This window comes from Vidua macroura, chromosome 2, assembly GCF_024509145.1.
Source record: "Vidua macroura isolate BioBank_ID:100142 chromosome 2, ASM2450914v1, whole genome shotgun sequence".
Taxonomy (NCBI): Eukaryota; Metazoa; Chordata; class Aves; order Passeriformes; family Viduidae; genus Vidua; species Vidua macroura.
In genome coordinates this window covers 26,585,649-26,610,754 of record NC_071572.1, presented here as the reverse complement: position 1 = coordinate 26,610,754, position 25,106 = coordinate 26,585,649, and the positions used below count along the sequence as shown (strand labels likewise).

General features: G+C 40.0%; 1 protein-coding gene across 1 annotated transcript in view; it reads left to right on the top strand.

Annotated features, from left to right (window-relative positions):
• RASA3 (RAS p21 protein activator 3) overlaps positions 1 to 25,106 on the top strand; it is a 128,813-nt gene that overhangs the window by 42,832 nt on the left and 60,875 nt on the right. Inside the window, exons 3-4 of the mRNA XM_053971269.1 lie at positions 4,669 to 4,772; positions 16,440 to 16,534. Coding sequence (XP_053827244.1) covers positions 4,669 to 4,772; positions 16,440 to 16,534 — 199 coding nt within the window. The remainder of the gene's footprint in view (positions 1 to 4,668; positions 4,773 to 16,439; positions 16,535 to 25,106) is intronic.

Here is a 25,106-nt window from a genome sequence, read left to right as displayed (position 1 = left end):
ATCATGCAACTCTTTTCACTTCATCCACTGAAGTACTGGTGCCAACACAAAAACAAAACTGCTTTAGCGAATCCTAAGTATTGAAAAACAAGCATGAGGTTTTGTAACACAGCCTAAAACTAGAGAAAGGTTCTTATATTAACATTTGTTTTATGAAGGCTCTTCCTCTCTGTTAATATTGTGATGATATCAGTAGATATATGAGGCTATGAAATAGTTGCAAGTATGCTTCTAGAATCTAGTAACATATGTAAATGTGAACAATTTATGCACTCTTTTTAGAGGGTTTATTGTGTTTGAAGTAAGGATTCTCTTCATTATTTACTTTCATTCCACTTGATCTGCACAGTAATTTTTCTTTCTCTTCTCCTTCCCTGTTTCCTCCTAGAAATATCCACTGCCAAAACATGCATTAGAAGACATTAAAAAACATACCTTGAGATGGGGAGGGCTGGGCAGCTGTGAGTGAAACAATATCTAGAGGTATCTTTTTTAGTTTTGTTTTCTTGGTATTCCAAGTAAACATACCTTGCTCTCATGCCATGAGCATTCATAACAAGCAAGTTTTTGGTGAGGGGAGAGTGAGTATGCCTGAAGGTTCAAATAGGTTGCTCTGTTTATGTATGTGTCTAACTTTATTTTTTGTGTGTATCTCTTCTGTGGTGAGAGCTGTGGAAGCATACTAGGGACAGTGTCCTGAGGAGAGATTGATCAGTGTATGTGTTGGTGATAGAGGCTGTACAAAAGCTGTGCAGTAAGAGAGCCCTGTGCTTCCTAAAGAAAAGGGACTGCTGAACTCAGGCTTCTCTCTTTCAGTGCATATTAAGGTATGTGCATGTACTGAAAAAGAAATGAGAAAGGGGTGTGAAGTGAGAGTATCTGGAATAGAAGGCTAATCAGGCCCTTGTGTGCTTGAAAGCTTGGAGCAAGGATTTAAAAATTGGTACAGATCTTTCTCCATTTCTAACTCCATCAGGAAAACAAGAGACAGTGACTTAAAAACAAGCCCTGTTTCATAACTAAAGACCAGCTGATACCTGTGCTGATACTCTTCTTGTTGCTGTGATGGCAAAACTAAAACAAAATTAGTAGAGTTGTTCTGTAAGTAGTCCTTACTGTAGAAGCTGGATTTGAAAATGCAGTTATGTTCAGCTTGGAACGAGATGAATTGCATTTTTCAGGGGAGATCCACTGTTTCTGGCCTTGCAAGTTCCTGATCTCAGCAATTAGATCCCATCAGTTGTTTGAAGTCCAGAAGAAACTGACATAATGACAGCACTGGTCTTGCCCATGCCCTTCCCTTGTGATCATATTCATATGCAGTCTTTGCTGCCAGGGTTGGGGAGGAGGCCCCCGTTGTCACTCCTCCACTTTGAATGATTAAAATTTCTCTTGAGTGTAGGGCTGGTTCATCTACAAGGAAAGTTCAACTCAAAACCTGTAAGTTGAATCTGAACTTGGTTCTTGAAAGATTTCTGAGTTTTTGTCCGGGCTAGTTCCAGTATTTGTTTTGGAGGATGTTGTCAGACTCCTGAGAGCTGGGTAGGCAGATGTTGCTGCTTTTTATTAATTGCTCTGTCAAAATAAAAGTACTTACTGAATCCCCATCAGACAAATTCTGACTTTTCAGAGAGAGGAGATGCTGGGGGAGGGATTTAGCTGTTCTTTTGGAAAAGCCATTCTGGAGCCCTGGGGTTCTCGCTCAAGATAAGTTAGCTTGGGAAATAAATCATGTGATTTGACTGCGACCTCTTGCTCTTCAGGTCTTGGTGGGAGACAAAGCGAGTACTGTTCTGAAGAGATACATGGAGAAAAAGCACATATTTAAGTGGAAGCTGGAAGTATTTGTGTGGTCGTGTTTGATTCCTTCAGAAAGAAGTTACTGTTTCTGCAGAGCTACACAAGATTGGGTTGGGAACATACCGGATTTATCTTGATGTGTATTCTTACAGTTAAAACTTTGCTGGCTAATTATGCAGTGCAGAGTGAGTATGCTTGTGTTGGAAACCTGCTTGCTTAAATTAATTAAGAACCAGTGCACCTCAGGGGTGTTACCTGAGTGATGAGAGGTTATGAATCTACAAGAGGTTCAAGATCTCAGAGGGGAGAAGCCAAGAACAGAACAAATCTTCTCTTCTGTTGATGGTGGCTCAGACTGCACTGCTCAGACTAATAAACCTTGTGCCAGTAGTAGTGACCTGGTATGGTCCCTGCGTGGCTAAGTCAGCCTTCACAGCATTTCTTCTGTTAATGAGTCTCTTTCTGATTCTGTGCATTGGGCTAGGTACCTCCTGTTGTCCATGCTGCTTTTCTGACTCTTGTTTGTTTTGCTTTGGTGTAATCTTAGTTGACTTCTGCCTCTGTTCAACCCCCACGAGAAACTTTAATAGGGGGATTTGCCAAAAGTTCTAGCTGATATCTCTTCCCTGCTCTTCCCCCCAGAATCATTAAATTATGCTCAGTGTAAGTCATTTGTAATTGTATTGCATTTAGACTTGCACTACACTGAAGCTTCCCTTATATTGTTGATAGATGATTGGATATATAATCCACAGTTCATTAAGTATCGTTTCATTCTAAGGTCATTCGTGAATAAATTCATCTGTCATGTTCTTCCAGCAGAAAGGACAATTTTATGGCTGAATAGAGTATTAAAGCTCAGAATGATGAAAGTGTTTTGCATGTATAATGCACTAGGTATTTGGGCAATATGAATGCATTTGTTTGGCCCCCTAGGGTTAAGCCTGCATGCGAAAATGTGCACCAAGTGATGTGCACAGAATGAGGCCCTTGGGGCTGCCAGCAGAAGCATGGTTGCTGGGACAGTCGTGTAGCTCCCAGTTTGGTAAAAGCTGCTTTAAACAAAGAATTAAGGTATTTTGGGCCTGAAGTGGTGGCTGTGAAATTCTTGCTTCCAAATGAAACTTCTCAGAGCAGAATGGGTGGAGAGGATGTAACAAGGAGTGCTGAATCAGATGGGACAGTCAAACCAGCTGCCATTTCCAGCTGTCATGTTTTCCTCCCCTGCCTTCACAGTAGGCATGACTGAGTGCGCCTCACGTTGGTTTTTGTAACTTGGCTGCATTTTTTTCAAGGAATGGGAAACCATTTCAGTGGTGGAAGTTTAACCTGTGGCTATGCCTTGGGCTTTGTTGTTCATCCAACATCTATTCTTCCCTGTGGCTAGTGGAGTAGTGACTTAAATAATGTTCTTGGTGAATACTGAGTGATATCACTGGATTTCATGAAACTATCGAGTCATTTTCCCTTCAAACACAGACTGATGAGCTAGATGGCAGTGCCTTGGTGTTTTAAGGGAGACTTGTCAGCTAGTTTTTGAGGGAATGTGGTGATTTTGAGGGAGTGTATTTTTCCTATAGGTAGAAATACAAGTGACAACATATGGTGGTGTAAAACATCCCTGAAAGGAGTCAGGGAAATTACCTTTCCTGAAAAAATTCTGAAAAATTTAAAAGTTTATTCAAGGAATTGTAAATAATTTTTGCATATCTAATTTTCTAACATAAAAATTGTAATAGTGATTTAAACTACAGCACAACTGTGTCTCATTTTTGAGCTCAACCAAAGCAATAAGGAGGTCTCTGTTTAAGAAGGGAAAAAAAAACATGCTAGCTTTTGGTCTGTTGAAATTAGATATATATTTAAATCTACATCTGCAATGCTTGCTGTATTTGTCCATGTGACTTGAATTGCATCCATTCATTTAGATCTACTGAAGCATGAGTGACTTGGAATGAAAGGTCTGTGTAAAATGGTAGACCTGCCAATGAATAAATAATGTTGATATATGCTTATAGTTCCTAGGAGTAAATCCTTAACCATGTAATTTGATAAAAAGAAACTGAAAGCGCTGCTGTCAGGTGTCTGAGAATTTTTTTCCCCCATTTAAATTGGTAGGATCCAAAGAAAGCCCCTTAGGTCCCTAAAGAGCTTTTCATGCTGATATAGTACTTTCTTATTTTTTTTAATGTCTTCAAAAAAAAGATCTTACTGTAAAAAAAAAAAAAAAAATATTTTATACAATTCCACTATGCAGAAATATTCAGTGCTCCGAGGTAACAAGCAAGGTGCCAGCTCCAAGGCTTAGTTACTGTCACTTGACTGAATCTGATTTTAAATAAGAAACTTTGCAGGAGATGAGAAAAGATGCAACAGCTGTAGGCATTTTATTTTAAGTATACTAAATGCTTAAAAAAAACCAAAAGAACATGAACCATACTGTGTTTTTTCTCATCCTGTTCAGTATGATTTTGTGATCTCTATCCTAATGGTCTACTGTAAGCATTCTTTGGCAGCAGGGGCCTCTCTCTACCCTTCAAGGCACTGTATGTTAACAAATAATGTGGTCTCTGCCCCCTTTGTAAAGGGATGCTTGTTTTCCAGATAGAAAGAAGTATCTGTTCTTTTTTGCTCATTAAAAAATCTTGTTCTGTGAGAATTTAAGATATTTAGGAAGAGTAAAAATGGAACAGTACTTAAAAGTGAGCATTCATTGGTGGGAAAGACCATCACAGCCCAGAGTGATGTTCTGGGTGTGAAATATAAACACACTGACTTGTCCAGGATACCAACACTAATCTATTTTCCTTTTTTTTGTGTGTGTGTATGTGTATGTTGGTTTGTTGTGTTTTTTTTTTGTTCACTCAGCCCCTTCTATGGAGAAGACTTTTACTGTGAAATTCCTCGGACCTTTCGCCATCTGTCATTTTATATTTTTGACAGAGATGTTTTTCGAAGGGATTCCATCATAGGTACGTGTTCATAAATTACTACTTTCCTTATAGCTTATTTCTCTTGGATTTTAGCTTTTACATAATTTGTAGTCTTAGGATTTGGGGGTCTTGATAGGACTGATGATGATTGTGGTAAGTGCTGCTCAGTATTGTCCTTCTTCTGTCAATTGTCAAAAATGCCTTCAATATTACATATTATACATAAAAAAGTTGGGGAGAAAAGCACTGTCTGTTGTGACAGTGAATGCAGTTTAACTAAAACAGGCTACAGAACCTTGTTTAAATGTTGACAAACTCATTTATTACTGCAAATGTTACTATTTTTTTTTCCTAAGTGCAGGGCCATTAGTCTTGCAGTTTTCCAGGGCCCCCACACTTGCATGCCTGCAGTATTGTTAAATTACGGCTACCCTAACAACAAGCAGAGGAATAGCGACTGGCCATAGGTTCCCCAAGTACAATTATGACAGAATTTTGTGGAGTGTATCAGAGCAAGCTGTCACCTACAGAATAGCTCTAAAAGAATTCCAGTGCCTGTTTGAGATTGACAAGATTCCTGCTTTCTCAGATATTATTTGCTGTGCATTTCATCTACAGCAAATTGTGTGACACTCCATTTATGTCTTTGGGAATAAAACCTTTGTAAAAGCTTAGTTGTTATTGAGGGGAACAGTTTCTATTTCAAGTCACTTGAACACTTTGGACTTTTTTTTATTCATCTCTTTTGAAATAGATGGCTGTAGCTATATTCATAGAGGTTGTAGAGAGGAAGTTGTGTAAGGATGTTGAGCAACAGTTTGTGTGATGGCATAAAATTTTTTATCTTAAACCTTGGAGTGGTGGTGCAAGTATCCTTACATTACAGTAATTTGTCATGCAGACACAAGCTTTTTCTTTAATTATTATTTTACATGGGAAAGCAGGTCATCCTTCTCTTTGCCCATAAGTGAGCTCATGTGTGTATAGCATCCTGGGGAGGAGGGAGTCAATTTCTGATTGTTGAGTGAGCTTTTGGAAAGCATTTTGTTCTCTCTGATGTCTAGTTTCCCTTGTACTTTGAAAGTAACAGCTCCCTTCTTTCAACTGATGAGTTTTTCATTGTTGAAAATATCTGATCTCTTGTGTGTCACCAGTTTTCAACAGCTGCAGTAACCCATCAACAGGCCAGGGACTTTTCTTGCTCAGGGCTTTACTCCTTCTCTTGGAAAAACAGTCTCTTGAACCACTTAATACATGTCAGACACATTAAATTGCAGATAGAGAAGTGAAAATATTTTTGTTTTCTCCATGTTTCCTAAGTTCATATTTTAATAATCAAGCTCTGATGTTGGAGGGGAATTATTCAGGAGCTGCTAGAGTAATCTTAAAGGTTCTGGGAGCAGTTTGTGAAGAGAACATGCAGAAAAAATAAAAACTTTTGTTTGCATGCTTGAATGATTGATCAAGTTTTCATTTTTCACTGTCTTCAGGAAATGGCAATGTTAATTTATGCATGTATTGCAGAATCCACAGGTAGGCAAACTGGTGTCTTGCTGTACTGGTCTTAGGATCATAGAAGGGCCTGGGTTGGAAGAGACCTTAAAGGCCATTTAGTTTCAATACCTTGGTTGAAACATGGTGGACACCTTCCACTAGACCAGGCTGCTTATAGCTCCATCCAGCTTGGCATTGAACACTTCTAGGGATGGGGCACCCACAGCTTCTCTGGGCACCCCGCTCCAGTGCCTCATCACCCTCACAGAAAAGAATTTGTTCCTAATGTCTACTCTAAACCTACTCTTTGTTTAAGGCCATTGTCCCTTGTCCTATCACTACATGCCCTACAAAAAGTTCCTCTCCAGCCTTCTTGTCAGCCCACTTCAGGCACTGAAAGGCAGCTGGAAAATCTCCTTGGAGCCACGTCTTCTCTGGGCTGAACAGCCTGTCTTCATAGGAGAGGTGCTCCAGCCCTCTCATCAACTTAGTGACCCTCCTCTGGACTCGTTCCAGCAGGTCTACATCCTTCTTGTGTTGAGGGCCCCCAGACCTGGACAAAGTACACCAGCTGGGGTCTCACAAGAGCAGAGTTAGAGGGTCAGAATCACCTCCACAGACCTGCTGGTCACACACTTGCCTTGGAAATTTGAGGTGCGCGTTGCTGGATCAAGTTGAGCTTCTTGTCCACCAACATTGCCAAGTCCTTCTCTTCAGGGCTGCTCTGAATCCATTCTCTACCCGGCCTGTGTTTGAACTTCTGATTGCCCTGACCTGTATGCAGGACCTTGTACTTGGCCTTGTTAAACTTCACACAACTTCCATGGTCCCACCTCTTCAGCTTGTCCAAGTCCCCCTGGATGTCATTGCTTCTCTCCAGTGTGTTAACCAAACCACATAGCTTGGTGACAGTGTTGATGTAGCGCTAGAAGTCAAAACTCTGGTGTTTCCTGTCTACATTGAGATTTTACAGTGCATATTATGTATTGTAGTATTTTTTCCTCTCCTCCTCCCTCTGTTCCCCTTCTTCCTTACTGAGTCATGTTTTGAAAAGCATTTCAAAGATACGGAAGTGTGATAAATAGTAATGGAGAGAAGAAAAAAAAAAATCCAGAATTACTGTCAGTTTGATTCTACTCTCTTAAGTTGTACTTGTAGTAGGAATTTTTTCTGGAAAGAGAACAGTGCTCTGGAGTAACTGCTTGTGGCTGTTTTCAGTATGGAAGTCAGCAGCTGCAAAGCTCAACAGTAGAGGTTTCTTTGAACAAGGAAACTCTTACATTTGTAAAAGTCTGTAACATCTAAAAGTAGTAGTTGTTCTATGTGTATCTTCAGCTCAGTTTTAAGACTTAAACCTTTCCTTGAAGAGGCTTGAACAAGGAAGGTTTGGAAAATGTCCCTACTGAAAAGGATGGTCAGAGTAGAGCTAAAATGAGCTTGTTACCTCAGAACCACCAAATTCTGTAGTCAGAGGCCCTTTGTTTGCATTCCAAAGATGACTAGTAACATTCTGTTATTATGAGAGACTTCTGTTGAAGAAAACGTGGTTACTCATGCTCATCTAGCAATGAACTTTTTCAGAGGAGGGAGTTAGTGGGTAGTGTCTTCCATCCAGGAGAGACTAATTTAAAGTCCATGTGTTACTGAGCTTGTGAACTTACCTATGTGCGATTTGCAATGTTTGACATCTCTTTGCATTGTTTTTTTGGCTGGTTTTGAGACAGAGAATATGGGTGTGCATATGGGTCAAAATGGTGAGAATTCAGCAATTAGCTACTTTTTGTAGATGGTTGGTTAGCAGAATTCCTTTTGGTTCACTGTTAAATGTTTCCCAGAGTTTCTCTTGGTGTTACAATACTGACTTCCAGGGTTACTGGAGCTCAGGCATGCTTTTATTTATTCAAATATGAAGTATAAGTTTGTGATGGTAAATTCTTTAACTTCAGAAATGCAACTCAGTGTGTGACAGATGAGAATGGTTAAGCTACCAAAAGCGGAAGATGTGGGAGAGAGAATATGAAAAACAAGAACCCCCTGAAACCTCTGACACAAACTTCTGAGAAGAGCCAACCAAACTCAAACTGGAACATGTGTAGCAGATATGTTTTGGAACATGCTGTAGTATTTTGGCATACAGGATGGGAGGATTGTGCAGATAAAGAGGTCTTTTGAGTCTGCATGTTTGCTTATTACATTTGCATTTTCTTAATCATAATTGCTAAGTCATCTGGGATCTTGTCAGCTTAACAGACGCAACTTTTGAACCATTGTGTCTTGGAAGAATATTGGATGCTGTTTGAAATGCAGATATAATGAAGAAAAAGCAGAGTTCAGTGAATCTGAAATATTATTTTTCTCTTTTTTAGATAAAATACAGCTTATATTTAGCTTATAGCTATAAAAATAGTTACTGTGAAAGTAAACTAGTTTTAAGTTGTTGTTTAAGTGATATTGACTGTTACTGGATAGAGTTTATGTACTGATTTATGCAGTATATTGAGATACTTTGAGTAGGAAATATACTACTGAAGGCAATGGTAAATGCATTTTAAAATCTTATTTGTTTGTTTCTGAATGATCAAATAGTAGTAATAGGCCAATTTGCTGAAATGTGTCTATAATATGTAGAATAGCTATTTCCTTCTAGTTGTTAGAATGAGAAAAACACAGAGGAGATGGGGCTATCTTGAAAAACTCAATTGGTGCCCCTCCAGTAATAATGGGGAAAAAAGATGTCTCTGGCTAGATGCAGCAGAAGGAATATTAGCATAGTAGTGCTGCTGTATCAGGTAAATGTTCTTTAATGATTGTTTTGATATTTTTCAGCTCTTTAGAGATGTTGAATGAGATATGCTGTGTCTGCAATAACAATAAACTGGGCTTCTCACAGCTTAGTAACTGAGTTAGATTTAGTGAGGAAAACCATGTTTGTGGCATGCCATGAGCTGGTATTCTTCTAAGTGTGTAATGAATAGCTCAGGCTGCCAGGCTGTGACCTTCAACATACAGATCAGATCAAAAACAGGAAATATGCCACACCAAATCACTTAACACTTGGGTGAGAGATTAGTTGATATCATCTGTCCTTCAGGTGACAAGTACACAATTATTTATCCTCTACTTCAGACAGTTTGGTTTTTTCACCTCAGCACTTCATTTGTTTCGGAAAAGAGATACATGAAACTGGCTTGCTAACATTGGTGCTAAGCAGTAGCTGAATAGAGCAAAATGCTGCTGTGCTGATGGGGATGGAATGGTGCTGTATAAAGCACAGATGTGAAATGCTAAAGCTTTGCAGTGAAGAAGCAGAAAGCCAGTGGGAGAAGACTAATGTATGGTTCTGTTAATTACATTTACAATAACGTAGCTGCTCTAAGTCACCTTCATACAGGTTGTTAGGTGTGTTGTATGACAAATTGAGACTCTTGTGGCCATTGTATCCTGGCAGGTTGTAACTCTTTTCCCTGTAACCTCTTTTCCTGTGGTGAAGCAGAGTAGAGCACTAAAACAAATTTGCCTTCAGAAGTAGTTAAACTTAGCTAATCTGGACTAAAGTAGATGAAACCAACTCATAGCTCTTGGAGGCACAAAGTGAAAACACCTTGGAATTAAATTGTTTGAGGCATGCGTGTTTGAATTACCTGTGCCTGTGTTAATGGTTGCTTCCAAAGCTAAGGAGGTATGTTTGTAGACTTGCCATAATTTATTACCAAACATCCAAGCAAACCATCTACTGTTATTAGGTAATTGTTACCAAATGTAGCTGAAGCATCACCTTTTTATTTCACTATTTTACTGGTTTAAAAGAAAAAAACTTGAAAGAATCATCCCTGATGAACTGTGATTCTTGCTAGTTAAATGCAGGAAAGAGCCTCCAATCGAGCATGAAACAGAGATGAAAATTTCAGTAGAAAATAGTGTTCCTTGGTTTCTTCTAGCCTGACCATGGCTTGGGCAGTGGTTTGCTGTTTCTGTAATGTACTGTGGATGACGTGGGAGTAACATATCTACTCAGTATAATATAAATACAACTGCTAATGAAATAAAGGAAACAGATGACTCTTCCACAATGACAAGTCTCAAAAAGATATAAACTAGTATTATCCTTGAAAGGATCTCTGCAGCTACATAGAAAGGCTAAAATAAATACTCTCTGCATAGAATATAAGTTGTTAGGATGCACTCATGATATCTTTTAGCCTGATGGGTGGTTCCAAGAGCAGGAAACCAAAGTAGAGGTTTCAAAAGGTGATATTTTTTTCTTCTTCATCCTACAAACAAAACTACTGAGCATAATGTGCTAGAACCTCAACTGTCTTTTCATGCAGTCCTCCTCCTGACATGAGGACAAGTTTTAATATTGTCTGTATGTAGAATGAGGGAATGAATGTGGTGGTTGTTCCGTGCAGGTGCCACGCTCAGGATTTTGGTGCCTGCTGGAAGGCAGACAGCAGTGACTGCAAGCCTGGAGTTCAGGACTGCTCTCTCCCACTGCAACCAACCACAGGCTATACCCTGTGTCTCAAATGTAGGGCCATTGTAAGGGCCCAGAGAGCAGCTGGCAGAGAGTTGATACCAGAGGTGTGGTTGAGGAGGGCTCTTTGGGAGTTTTGCTGTTTTTAGCAGGGAGGGAGAGCAGGAATTCACATGGAAGCCAGGTGAGATTTCTTGCATTGTGACCATTGTGACTAAAGATAGAAGCTATGTTTTGTCCACAGCCTATTTTTCTCTGCCTTATTATACAAGATAAATCCCACAAAGGGGAAAATGGAATTATTAAGTGATTTCTTAGTATATTTGGACTAGTTTAAAAAACCCAAACAAATGAAATTGAGGTCATGAATATCGCATACCTCAGTATTCTCTGTGGATGCACTAATGCTGAGCTGGAAGTGTTCTGCTATTATTGCCACTAAACTCTTTCCCATTTTAGCAGATGGTCTAATAGTGCTTGTGCTTCATGGTGCACTGCACAGGAGCCGGGAGGGAACAATTCTGCTGCTTCTAAGGCTCTGAAGCCTTAGGTTGCCCCTAATTCTCATCTCTATAATTCTGAAATAGGGAGTTGGGAGTTTGCTTGTTTCGATCTTCGTTAGGGTAGAGGTGAGTGAATTTGTGCTGTTCCTGAAAAAGGCAGGAAAAGTTTCTGTACTTTTATTTAAAGACAAATAACCTTTCATGCAGATAATTAAAAACGTCTAGGTAGGCTGGAATAGCAGTGATGCTTTTTGTTTCAAGATAACTAGGCTCTCACAGTCTAAAGTGTTGATCAAAATTAGTTCTGATTTGTCCCTAGTCTCTCCAAGTATTGAAAGCTACTTCCTTTGTGGACCTTCATATCAGTTATATTAAATCAGTACAGTGATACAGTGTGTCTGTGCACTTAATATATTAACATGAAGCAACTTCTGAAGTAGCTCTGGGGCTTGCTTGTTGCCTAATACTGCATTATATAGGAAGGAGACAAAGTCTCTGTTCAGAGCTGAGAGAAGACTCAGTTAATTAGACTTTTGGGGCCTTTTAATGTGTGACTCAGACCTAACTCTTAGCTGTAAATTAACTGTACTGCAGTCATTGTTAATGAAGGATATTATTATATCAGCTCACCTGGCAGCAGTGTGTAAAATTCTGTTGTTTTCACTGTGTAAGTATTCCAAGATAAAGATAGCCTAAAGAGCTCCTGAAATGCTCTGATTTCAGGTTTCTGTGAAATAACTGTTGGATCGTGTTTCAGGTAGAGCCTTGTGCCCTTTTAGAATGACAAGCTCCTTTCCTATTGCTGCTGTGCTACTTTTTCAGTAAAGAAATGTTATACTAGTCTAGCATCTGTCATAAATATTCACATATCTCATCTGCAAACTAGAAAATTACTCTTAAAAGGTGGGATGTAATCCTTTGACCAATGCCTGACACTTTTGTCACCAACAGGTAATGCAGACAGAAGGTGGTTGAGTATGGATGGAGAATGCCTGAGCCAAATTCTGTTAGTCTTTGTATGGAGATGTTGACCCTGATTTAACAAGCCTAGGCATGTTCAGGGACGGGTTAATGGACTGCATTGACTTGTTTTGGAAAAATGTTTGTAACCAGTGAGGGATGGGCACTGAGGGTGTGGTGCTTCCACAAGCACTTTCCCAGGTGGTATAGCCAGAAATTCCTACCCTTCTCTGTTCAAAATCTCTGCCTGTGTGCCCATATTACTGATTTCCTACTGTCTTCTGTATCCTAGCTTTGTTAATGTGACTCTTGAGTGGGGAAACCTCTAAAACAGGACAATTGAAATAACCTTTGTGTTAAAAATGCCAACACCACTCACATGTGACCCGTGAAACTTATTTCTTATTCTCTTCTCCTTGCACAGAATCTTTATTTTCATTGTTTGGGCTTTTTTAGATTAGCTTGATTTCCTCAACAGTTTCAGTATGCCCTGCTTGAGAGGACAGGGATGCATGGGTGGAGAAGGTAGGAGGGTCTTAAATCAGTTTGTACCAGGGATTATAAAGTGGAATTCACAGCCTTAAAACCATCCAGGGCCTAGGTAGTAACTTTATTAATCTGTAAGCTGTCTCCTCAATAATAGGTATATTATTTTTTCCCTAAAGGGAGGTTCACAGAAGGAAGAGCTCAGTTGTGGCATGTTGCACCTTTGTTTTGAACACAGAGCTTAGGATTTAAATATTGCAGTGAAGATCTGTTCGGTCTGAAGTGGAGAAGGGGGCTGGTCTTAGGGAAAATGCTGCCATATGGATGGAAAACACACACACAGGAGTGTGTGAGATTTTCCTACCCTCCCCCAGTCTGAGGTCCTGCTGAGCATCAGGCTTCAGGAAGAAATTAGTTCAGATGAGAAGAATGTTTTTAATTCATCTTTGCTGGTTATCGCTGAGAATCTAACTTCTAAAAATGTAACTTATACTAAGTTTTGAAATTACACCTTACATTGTTCAACAAGCTCGGCTATTTCCTGCCTCTTCCCATACAGTGTCTAAAAGCATAAACAGACTCTGCAGCCTGGGGCCACTCTGAGGAAACCAGCAGGAGTGGTTGGGTGCCTCAGGTGCATGATTTAGAGTTTCTTGATGCTGTCTGGAAGCCACCCAAGTCTTGAGAAAGAGTGCGGGACAATGGGCTCGAGTTTGGGAACATGCTGAGGAACCACAAAGAGGAAAACATCCTTTAAATGAGTGGTGGTAAATCTTTCTGACCTCTCGTGTCGGGTTTATCTTGAGGGAGAATTACAGGTTCTTATCGTGTAGTGTCAGGTCAAATGACAGGTGCCAACAGCTTGTGATTATTGGCCTAGATTTAGCCTAGTTCTGGTGCTGTGGAAGTTGTTTGAGCCAGGTCAGATGCAGGTCAGCCAGTGGAAGAGCAGTGACTGTGCAGACCAGGGCAGAAACATGACCGTGCTCAGCGCCTGCATTGTGTTTTATGTAGGTCTGGTGATGGGGATGAGGAATGTGAGCTGGATGAGCATATGGACATGGCTGGTGCAGGTGAAGAGTTATTAACAAATTGAGAGGGAAGCTCCTCTGTGTATGCGGAGAACTATTTATCAGGGCAGATCAAACATTCTGCCTTATCAGTAATATATCTTTGTATATATTTAGACTGGCCAAACTGTAGGCCCTCTTTTTACTGCCACCCTTTTCTTTTTCCCTAGTAGATTTTTCTTCTTTGTGGATCATTTGGTATGGAGTGAAAACCCCTGGATAATAGCCAGCCCAGTCAATAAGTTTCAGTCATTAATAAAACTTGCTTGTGTGCAGAGCAAACAGTGCTGTTGAAAGAGTTTCCTAATCAAAACAGTTGTATCACCACGTTAACTCCCTCAGAGCTGGAGGCACATGCCATTGCCTGTGAGCACTTTGTGCTGCAATCCTGCACTGACTTTGTGACCAGACCCATCTGGGTTACCCTGCCATCCTTGATGCAGAGAGCAGTGGAACTCCCTGCTGAAAGAGGGGAGGCATGTAAGGCACTCCTTACATGGAGGTGACTCTGAATGAGATGATGGCAGGTGACGGTGTTTGCAAAGTGTGTACAACGCTGCAGTTGAGTGGAGGATTTCTGCAAGAGATTAAAGGGTAGAGTGAGGATAGCAATCAGTGAAAGTAAACAATTTCAAGTGAGGTCCAAAGCAATTAGTGGAAGGTCATGCATTTCAATGTTTTCCTCTCAAAGTGTTTTAGAGAAACTAGGTTCCCCACAAACCACTGTGGTTGGAGAATAAAAGTAGAAGCTTTGAAAAAACACAGTCGTCATCCTATGGATTCTCAGCAGAATAACTTGGTATCTTCTGTTCAGCACAGTTCAGATGTCTTAGTTACTCTTCCTGCCATATTATTTTGTAGGTTTGTGTAATTTAAATATTGCTTTACCAACAAGTTTCAAGTGGCTTGCTCTGCATATCCAATAAAGAGTCTCCCTTGTTAATTTCTAGTTAGATGTTTGACAGAAGATGGATCTGATGATCTCTACAGGCCAAGCAGTGAGAGGGTGGTGCTGAGGACAGAATGAACAAGACTTAGAAATAATGGGTCAGAAGTTCTGAAAGGGAAGCTAGAGCAGAAGCCCTGGCAGATACTATGGAGGGCAGTTGTGGAAGAATGGCAGGGTAGTTTAGAAACTGGGACTGAAAGTCTGGAAACTGTCATCAGAAACAGCCTGAGGTGACAGAAGAATGCAGCTGCAACATGGTATGGGGTATAGTCCAGCAAGCAGGAGGGCTGGGTGAAGCTATCCAGCTAAAGGAAAAGGCCATAAATTGAGCGAATGCTGTTGTGTAATAACTTGCTGCTAGGACTTGTGTAAGCTTTTAGATTTTTGAAAGGAAAGTGCTTTGTGTTTGCCATTTTTGTAGTCTTTGATCTTGTGTTCTTCCTTTTTTGTTTCTTTGTAAATGTGTTAACATTTGCTGGGGTGATGTATTACTGACATCTGGTCAAACTGCATAAATTTAGGTAGCCTTAGTACTCTTTTTCCTGCAAAACTGTATCCATTGGTGACTTTTATCTCCCAACATTTGGTTAAAGAAGGTATGTGTTTTTATGACAAAGCAGTGGTTGCAAACTGTATGTGAGCAACTCACTTTAGCAGCAGCAATCTACCCAACCACATTGCCAAACCCCAGCTTCCTTGAGCCTTGTCAGTGTCTCTGACTGCCCTGGATTCTTTCACTTCTAACGTGCTGCTTTGCTCAGTGCCTGGGGAGCCACCCAACCCAAAGCAGCTTCCTGAGGGTCACGTGCTCCTCATGCATGCCACACTCAGCTTTGTGTATATAAAGAAGGACACTTGGAAGAAGTTTCACTGCTCCTCAGAGAGTGCTTTACATACTGCCTGAGAGAGCTTGGGCAGGACAGAAATTTCTGCGCTGACCCTTTGCATTCATGCGGGCTCTTAGTTCACAGCATGGAACTGGTGCTGTTACGGTACCTACCACAAGGGATCGTTTGGCTTTGTTTTAAAACAGAAGAATGTTTTAATTAAAAAGAGGGGTATAAAAACATGAGAGTTAAAACTCTTCAGTGTTTTGGGGTGGGTTTTCCCCCCAACTTTTCTCTAGAGTCGGGGATAGCCCTTGGGTGGCTCTGGCTTGCGTAATGCCAAGTGTGACAGATTTGAGTGAGAGAGAGAGTTTGACAGGGCCCCAAAATGCAGATATGGGAATCTGCTGTGACTTGGCATCTGTAGTTGTTTCCCTTCTCCTACAAAACTATACAATGAAACACTCATCCTGAAATATTGTTGGCAATAACATACGTGTGGAACATTTAATTTGGGACTGTTACAGACATCAGCCACAAAAAAAAAAAAAAACTCTGCAACGGTTTCCAAGCTTTTACTTCCCACAAGTTTAATTGCATGTCAGAGGAATAATAATGTTTTTGTTATAAGCATATTTACAAGCTTGTCCATAGCATCCAGTGCTTCACTCTGCTAGGTGAGTAGGACTTCAGGAATTTCCAAGTCATTCACAAAATGCAGTGGAAAAAGATGCTCATGAGAATTGTATGATCCATCAGTATTGTGCTCATCATTATGAATTGTGTAAAGAAGTATTCCCCAAAAAAATATCTCCTTGTTCTAAAGCCTTTCTTGAATAGGACAGGCCCTAAATCAATGTTTTGCAACTTGGTTTTGATGGCAATATATGTTGGTAGAGCTACAGTATGTCTTAAACTGTGCTTCTGGTTTGTTTTATTTCAGGAAAGGTAGCTATACAGAAAGAAGATCTGCAGAAGTATCATAACAGAGACACCTGGTTTCAACTCCAGCATGTTGATGCTGATTCAGAAGTACAGGTGAGATGGTTAAAAAAATATCTTGGCAAAGAGTATTTGTGACAAGGCCATGGCAGTTTCATGGGTTTCATAGCTCTGGGACAGATGTGTTGCTTCCCTACAAAAAGGAAGCATTGCCCATTAGTATGGTTTGGGTTTTGGTGGTAAGTGTAGGGTGGATTACAAGTGTGTATAAATCACTGGGGGTCAGGATTCTGCCTACAGAAATAATTAAAACAATGTGAACTATCAGGTCACTGATACAAGGAGGGTGTGTTTATCTCAAGCATTGAATAACTTCAGCCCCTATAAATAGCAGTTGATTCCTCAGGGAGTGGAGCCATCTTGAAAATAGTATCTGCAGGTATTGCTTAAAATAATTATGTTGGCAGATTGCCACAGGAATGGCAACAAGTACATCTTAAATGTGAAAAACTTTGCTTGCCAAATCTCTAGGCCCTCTTCCATACAATGGTAATGCTGAAAATTGTATTATTTCAGTCCTAAATTACATTTAGGGTTTGGTACTTTGTGAATTTTTATACACAGTGTGACTCCTCTTTCTGTGCTTTTCTTCTTTTGAAGCAGATTCTATTTTCTATTATGATATTAGGTCTTGTGAAAACAGTCATTATAACAAAGCTAGAAATCAAAATGATACAGCAGGATACTGTGCCAGTTACTTTTTTTTTCTCTTGTAAGTATATATTACAGATCACTTTTGAACCACAATATTTGTTTAGGAGGAGACATGAATATCTGGCCTGTGCAAAAGTCTCAGATAAATGCAAGGGGAAATTCTTCTTAGATACTTCTGTATGGTAGGGTTGGATGCAGTGTCTTGGCTTTTCAGTCTGTGTGCAAGTCTGCACATACCAGGCTGGAAAATGACACTTAAAATGCACACCCATTCCAACATACAGTGTGGTCATGTACGGTGAAGTGTATGTGAAAATACATACAAGACTAGGTTTTCTTTTTGTTTGGAGAGAGAAATAATACACTGTTGTGCATGTGATACAAAGAAAGCCTCAGGACAGCCTCTTCAGCCTGTGACATTCTCCTGTAAAATATTGATCCTCTTTAATGCCACAGTGTCACTGGTGGTGGAAAGGCTTTTAACAGGCTTTTAACTGTGAGATCTATTCTGTTTACCCTGGAGTGTCCCTGTCTTCTTACCCCAAAGCCTCTTATGACAGTGCCTTTAGAACAATAGATTAAGCATTTATTTCCTGTAGGATATGGAAACTTTCCCTTTGTAATTTATCAGTTGAAGAAAGCCAATATTTAGATAAGCTTCTGCATTGTTTGTTTTGTTACAATATTTATACAGAGTGAATTTGTGGAAGCTTTTTAGACCAGGGTGCTTTCTAGGGCAGCAGTGGTAATGTAAGGTGCAGACAGCTCTAGCTTTGAGTGATGAGGAGCACAGGATTTGCTGGAAGCATGTTCTCTGTTCGTAATTATGCAGTTTATCACTTCTGCTGTTTGTATCCAACTCTTAAAGTCTGTTTCTGGGCTCCATGATAAGCATTTATTACCAGTAGTGTAAATATGATTTACATGATATTCTGACTTTATCAATTTATTTAAATGTTCCTTGGTCTTTATGTCGAGACTGCAAGAGGGCTTGCTTTTCCGTAACAATGGGAGCCAATATGTAAATATTTTCTATGAATTCTTAGGCAAGTGAAGATAGCCAAATGAATTTTTTTGTTTGTATCTTTTACATTTACAGTATCTCAGTTGTCCTAAGCACTTCATGATTTGTAAGGGAAAATAGAATACTTGTATTAATTATGCATATTTTTACAATGTTTCCTCAGTTTTCTTACAGTTTTAAAGAAAATAGCTTAAGAAATTTTTAATAGTTAACATTTGCAGTGAATCATGCAAATACTAGAACAAAGGTAGTCTTAATGTGGCAACTATCAGTTTTATCATTCTAGCAGTTTTTCCAATGCAATCTAGTGGATCAAACATTGAGCTGTAGGCCAGGAAGCTCCTGCATCTTCTGCTTTTGTCAGCCAGTGGCTGTTGTACTGTTTTCCATGTTCATGGATCACTTCATGGCTATTTAGTTATGCATCACAGCACTCTATTAAGGTAAGCTATTGTTGCTCCCACACTTTGAATACAGTGAGAGTAAATGTCAGAAAGAATGTCACTTGCTTGGGCTTATGCAGTCAGACTGAAAAATTAAAAAAGAGACCAGGTTTCTAATTATTTCTAATACATTAGACCATGATATGAAAGAAACGGGGTAAGAATAATAAACCTGTGAGGGACTTACCTTCACCCTGTGTGAAGTCTGAAAGTACCCAGGCTTTAAGCAGAGCAGCCAGCACAGTCAGAAACTGAAAACCACCTTAAAAACAATGTATTTTTCAAATGTTAGTGATACTGGGTGCTGTGTTTCTTGTGGCCCACTTCTGGGACACAGTACCTCATTTTTCAGAACAGAAAGACTGATTTGAAATTACAAGTAATAACATTTGTGATATAGGAACTGATATTTTGAGCTATCTGAAGTTTAATGAGAGGAATTTAAAATTTTGTTCAGCATGGTTTGTACCTCATTTGTACGAGTTCCTGTATACTGTGCCAGTATACAGGAAAAATCAGTATGTAAGTGTTAGTGTTGTGTAACTTTGTCGCAGATTGTTTCCAAGGTGTTTAGCTTGAGACTTTGAATCTAGTTTTATGGTTTTACAACATTGCCAATTCTTACTCTCTTAAAAAGGTGCTTTGTATTGTTAGGAGTGAGATTATGGCTTCATAAATTTTATTGCAGATAAGGATGTTACTGACAGCAGGACTACATTAATTGTCAGACTACACAGATATGAGTATTATTGGCAGATGCTTTAATGCCACCTCCATTTATTGCTTGACAGCAAGTAAAGGAGTCTGGCACGATTGCTCATGTTGAAGAAAAATGAGGGCATTGTATGTCTGGGCTGAGTGCTGCTGAGAGGCCTGTGATCTCACCAGCACCTTGTGTTCAGTCTCACATGGAGCAGTAGAGGTGGGACTGTGCAGCTGCTCAGCCCACAGATGCAGAGCAGGCATTACAACCCACCCAAACCTTTCTGTGGGTTTGGTTCACCATTTGGTCTAGCAAACCTACCTAGGGAGATAATCAGCATCATCAGGTGCATCTGAACTTCCCTTTGCCTGAGTCAGTGGAAAGCAGTAGCTGCCAGAGCACAGTGTTGTGTCAGTCAGCAGTGGGCTGTAGCTGCCCCTTGAAGTTGACAGCCTTTTACTCTTGGTACATCAATGCCCCCACATTTTACTGGCTGGTTTTGCTCTCACTAGTTTGAAGATATCACATTGCATAGTCTGCTCTAGTCCTGTCAGTGGAAACCCTGGATGCTGTTGAGATATAGCTGGGTGATGAAACAGCAGTTGTGCTCTAGGTGGTTAAGTTTGAGCTGCTCTGTGAAGAACAAATGATGAAACGTCAGCTTGTATTTGTGTTTGGCATACAAATACGAAATGACATGATACCTGAACCTGACTATTTCCTTTTTAAGTCTAGAATAAAATGTTAAATGTGATCGAGATGTTTTCTTATATAGAGTACAGAATGGAAGTTGACAGCAGCCATTAATGTTTAATTTATGGCTTAACTTTCCAGACTGAGAAACTTGTTCTGGAGGTACAAAGCTATAACCAGGTGGGTTTGTGTGTATTCAGCTGAAGGAATTTTAAGTTCCTGTATTCTGATGGAGCCTGCCTCCTCCTCAGTACTGTGCCCAGAGTTAAATGCCCAGTGTCTGACAGTACATGAGCCCAAGTATTTCAGTGAGAAGTAGAACAGGAATTGAGCCATTCCTGAAATGGCTTAACTTTTGCATTGAACTAGATTACGAACAATCAGGCAGCTTCAGCTGAGGGGAGGGGCTAGCAGCAGCAGAGAGAACATTGTAAGCTGCTTGAGGCCAGTAGGAACATGATGTTGCACACTTTATATGGGACATGTTTCTTTTCTACTAGTCATTTGTCTTTCAGGACCTGCTCTCTTATCTTTGTCATACTTTTTGAAGTCTGGAAGCAAAAATAGCCATGCTATTGTGTGTACCTCTTTTTTGATCCATGAATGTTTTCCTTTTTTTCACAGAAGGAAGTTTACCCAACAGTAACTGATTCAGATATTTGCCTAGGGCTGTAGATGACAGATGCTCTCAGTGGTCCATGTGTTCTCAGTGGAATTTAAGCCCAAGTGCACATGCAGTCTTTAAAAGGCCTTTCCTGGTTTTGAGTAGTTTTTCCCTTAATATTTTTTCACATTAAGTTCATAGTTCAAGTCTGTTTTGTGAAGTTTGAGCTTTGCTGCCTAAATGCTCTTTGTGTACGTGTAATCAGTGAAGTGGTTAAAGATCCAGAGATATTCTGATTAATATCTATATACAGCAGCATACTCAAAACCATGTTGTCAGTATATGCCAAAGTGGGGGGACTTGCAAAGAGAGATTATTCTGACATGTTTTCCTGTGCAGGCTCTTGTTTTAAAAGTTCCCTTTTTCAAGTGTGCTTTGAGTTACTTCCTCCATCTCATTGACAAATGTGAAATAGTCATGTCTTCTTACAGATGAGTTCTCAGTTCTAAATCATAGAATGCTTTTCCAAAGCCATTATGCTCAAGATCTTATGTAAAGTCATTGTTGGGGCAAAAAAAAAGTCTGACAAAATCTTGATAATTGCTCATTTCCCCTTCCTTCTCATAAGAACTTTGATGTGTCTGAGATATCTATTTGGCTATCAACTTAATAAAAATAAAAGGCATGTAAAGGGCAGATAACCAACACTGAGGAAGCAAATTGTCTCATATTTTAACCTTCTGTACTCAAAGCTTTGTGCCAAAGATTAACTGATGTTAAGTACTTTCTTCAGACACCAAAAGCTTTTCCTCTTCCTTTCACCACATTAGCATTTTGTCTGTGCAGGCCTTTGACTATTGTTGATTAAGCATGCGTGTTCTTGAGTATGGACTGTGTCATGTGGTGTACTATACTTGAGTAGTGGGAAACATTATTTATGGGTATGTTTGGAGAGTAGACATAAAATCTGCTTGTCTTGCTCGACATAACTACTGGCTCTGAAATGCTGCCTGTATATTAGCTAGAAGAATCTAGCTAAGCCATGGTGTGGTACTCAAAAGTTTCCTTTTTGTCAGCACCTTCCCATTGAATGCAGAATCTGTATCCCAAGTGTCACTCTTTGTGAAAAAAATCTTGGCCTTCCTGGTGTGGGAGTTTTGCCATGAGTTCATCAGAGCCAAGGTTTTACCACAGGCTTTTTAATTAGCTCTTCTTCATTCAGTCTTGTGTGATGGGAGAAGTTTATCTTAGTTTTATGAGCATTGCATGACCACTGTCCAACACTGATATTTACTATCTTTGTGTAGGCACTTAAACACTTTTAGTATAAAAATTAGTCACTGATGCATTTTGTACAACCTACTGTAAGCATGGGTAAATGCGAATTGTAAAAAGAAGCTGCTTCCCGGTTTGGCATCAGCTTTCTACCACAAACAGGAAATAAATGGGTGCTACCCTCTATATTTTGAACAGTGGCACTTAACCTTATATCTTCTAGTTGTTTTGAAGAGAGATGACATGTCTGTTTTGATAGGGTGGGGAGAATCTCAAGGCTAAATGCCAGCTGAAAAAATTATTTGAAACAACTGAACCATGCATCAGCAATGGTAAATAATGTTTGTGGTAAAGGGAAAGAGCAGCTGTTGACCAGATCCTGCTTTGTGGCAAGACTTCTTCCCTATGTGCATGTAAGAGCACAGTATTCAGACTTAACAGCACAAAGGGCTAAGACAGCTAATCAAGTTTTGGTCTATTACTTTTCAAAAGCTAGTCTGCAACATGATGTGGTGAGGAGCACCTACTGCTGAACAATGAGTGTACATGGTTTTAAAGTAACATATGTGGGGCTGTATCTACAGAACATAATTAGTCTGGGGAAGTGAAACCCTTTCACTTACAACATCTACATATTATATCCCATCAAACTATTTGAGAAGAAAATACTAATTTTAAGGATTTTGACCATATGGCAGTATTCTTCCTTTAGAGAAACAGGAAGGTTAACATTATGTCATGTGAAGTTGTTTGCCAGTTCCTGAGCAATTCTGACATGCTTGCACATATGGAGAGCAAGCAGATATCAGTTCTGCTTTGCTTAGCATTTATGAACCCATGCAGTGCTGAACAGGGCTGCTGCACTTTCCTCAGCAATCAGCTGGATTTTGTTCCAGTTTCTTGTGAGCTGCTCTGTGGTCCAGCAGGCAGGCTGTGATCTCTAGCATGATCCTTAGACCTTTCCCAGCCGCCTGCTGCCCTCTTCTAAAGGAAGGAGCAGCTGTTACAAGTAGCAAATGTAGACAGCAAACAAACTCCTTCTTCCTCCTGCTCTCAAACCTGCTGTTAGGCCTGACCTTATGTGAGGCTGCTGATAATACTGCAGGGCTGAATTTACCTAAAGCAGTAGCTGTACCCTTGATCTTTCCTCTCCCACTCCCTGAAGGGCAGCATTTAGTGAGCCCTTAGGGTTTGGCTTGGTTTTCTTGTTTGCTTTTAAGTTTTACTGATGTCAGAAAGTGACTTCTTGGGAAGTTGACTAAAAAGGTTTCAGAGTAGACAGAATCTGTCCAGTAACATTTGCTATATTCTGAAATAAAATTTGGAAAGACTGAGAAAGCAATGGTATAGGTTATTCCCTAGTTTGGAGTGATCTCTGTGCGGTGCTGAGTTCTTCCAATGCTCATTTCTCCAGGCGATTTGGAGCAAGGGAAAATAAACCAACACACCAGTGTTATCACAGTCCTGAATTTGAGATTCAAAAAAAAGGCAGTGCTGACATGAGTCAGTCTTGAGCTGTGGTTCATGTCACCTGCTTAGCCTAGTCCTCTCCTACAGCTTATGTCTGTTGCATCTCATCCCTCCCCCTTCTCCAGGAGCTGGGGTGAGACTCCACCAGCAGGATGAAGAGTAAGAATTCAAAAGTGGGTCCCAGTCCCTCTTCCTATTCTACTGAGCAATGAGCAGAGTTGAGTTGTGTTGGGAAAGGTGTCCCCATATGGAATAAATGTCTGGAAAAACTTTCATCCAGGTGCACTTCCCACCTTGGAGGGGAAAGTTCCCAGGAAAATTGGGTAGGCTAGTGAGAAGTAGAAAGGTGGGTGACCACAAACCTCTTGTCCAGCAAGTTTAATAGGAAACAAATGACTATTTAGGAATTTTTTTATATCAACTTTTGTTCTTTTGTAGAAGTGAATTATACTGTGTGAGCCCTGGATATTAAGACTATTGACCTGATACTTAATATTCAAGCAAAAAGAATATTTTCAGGTTTTGTTTAAAATCAGCAGGGAAGACTTGTTCTTTTCCTTTGATGTTTTTAAAAAGTGAAAGATTTCTAAAAATTTGATAGTAACAAAAAGGATGGAGGCCTGGTTGATTCTTGCTTTAAAATGATTTAGGAAATTTGGGTGTATTTGGCTCCTGTCTTGAACTTAGGCAGACTAACAGTCTTCTATGCATTTTCTGTAGCCTCAGATAGGCACAGAAGTTCCTGGTATTTGTCAGTGCTTTTTTTCATAAATATTTCTCTGAAAAACCGGATTGTATCTGTTTTAAGCTAGGTTGGATGCTGCATCTGAATTTACAGTCACTGCTTCATGTGGGGTGTGTCAGATTCCAGGGCAAAATGAGTGCATTTAACTGCACTCTGACACAGCTCCCAGTGGTGTCCTGGTGACCTTGCAAACACTGCCTCTGAGGCCTTGTTCAGGATAGTAAAACTGCTTTATGCCAGAATGGCAGAACTTTGTCATGAGTAACTAGGATAATCTGTGGTCATGCATCTTCTTTTCCTTCAAAGTACTGCGGTTAAATTAAACCACAAATTTGCAGCTGCTGGAAACGTGATACAGTTAGGTAGGATTTGTGTACTTTTATTTGCTTTGTAACTGTTTTCTGGTGCTTCAATCCTCAGTGGCTCATGGCTTCATTCCAGGCAGAAAGGAGGTAGTTGGACACAGGCTTTCCCTGTATCTATAAAACCAGGACTTTGAGTCTGCTTTTTCTTTTCTTTGCCAACTTGCAATCAGTTTCAGTTTTGTTTTCAGATAACGGAGTGTGTAGTAAAGGTTATATTTAACAAGCATAATATAATTTGTGTTTTCCTCAGTAAGGCCTTTCAAAAGTTTTTTTGTTACTGATTTCCTCTTGAGTAGTGTCTGCTTCCCTACAAGAAATTCAGTCATCTGATGCTTCTCTAATCAATAACTGAAAACTGGAAGCTGGCTGGCCCCATTATGTGGTGTTAGATGTGGTCAGGAAGGAGGTGCGACCTGTGAACCCACTCTCCATGTCAGCAGGAGCTGATGGAAAAGGAAGTGTCCAGCAGTTGAACTGGCACTCCTTCAGCTTGTTCCTTGAAAAGGGGTCCTACCCTTCCAAAGGAGAAGGTTGTGCTAATAAGCATAGCTGCTTCTAGGAACATGCTGAAATATATTTGTTAATGGAAATGTTTTGAGTAATCAATACGTGCTACTTCAGAATTGCCCAAC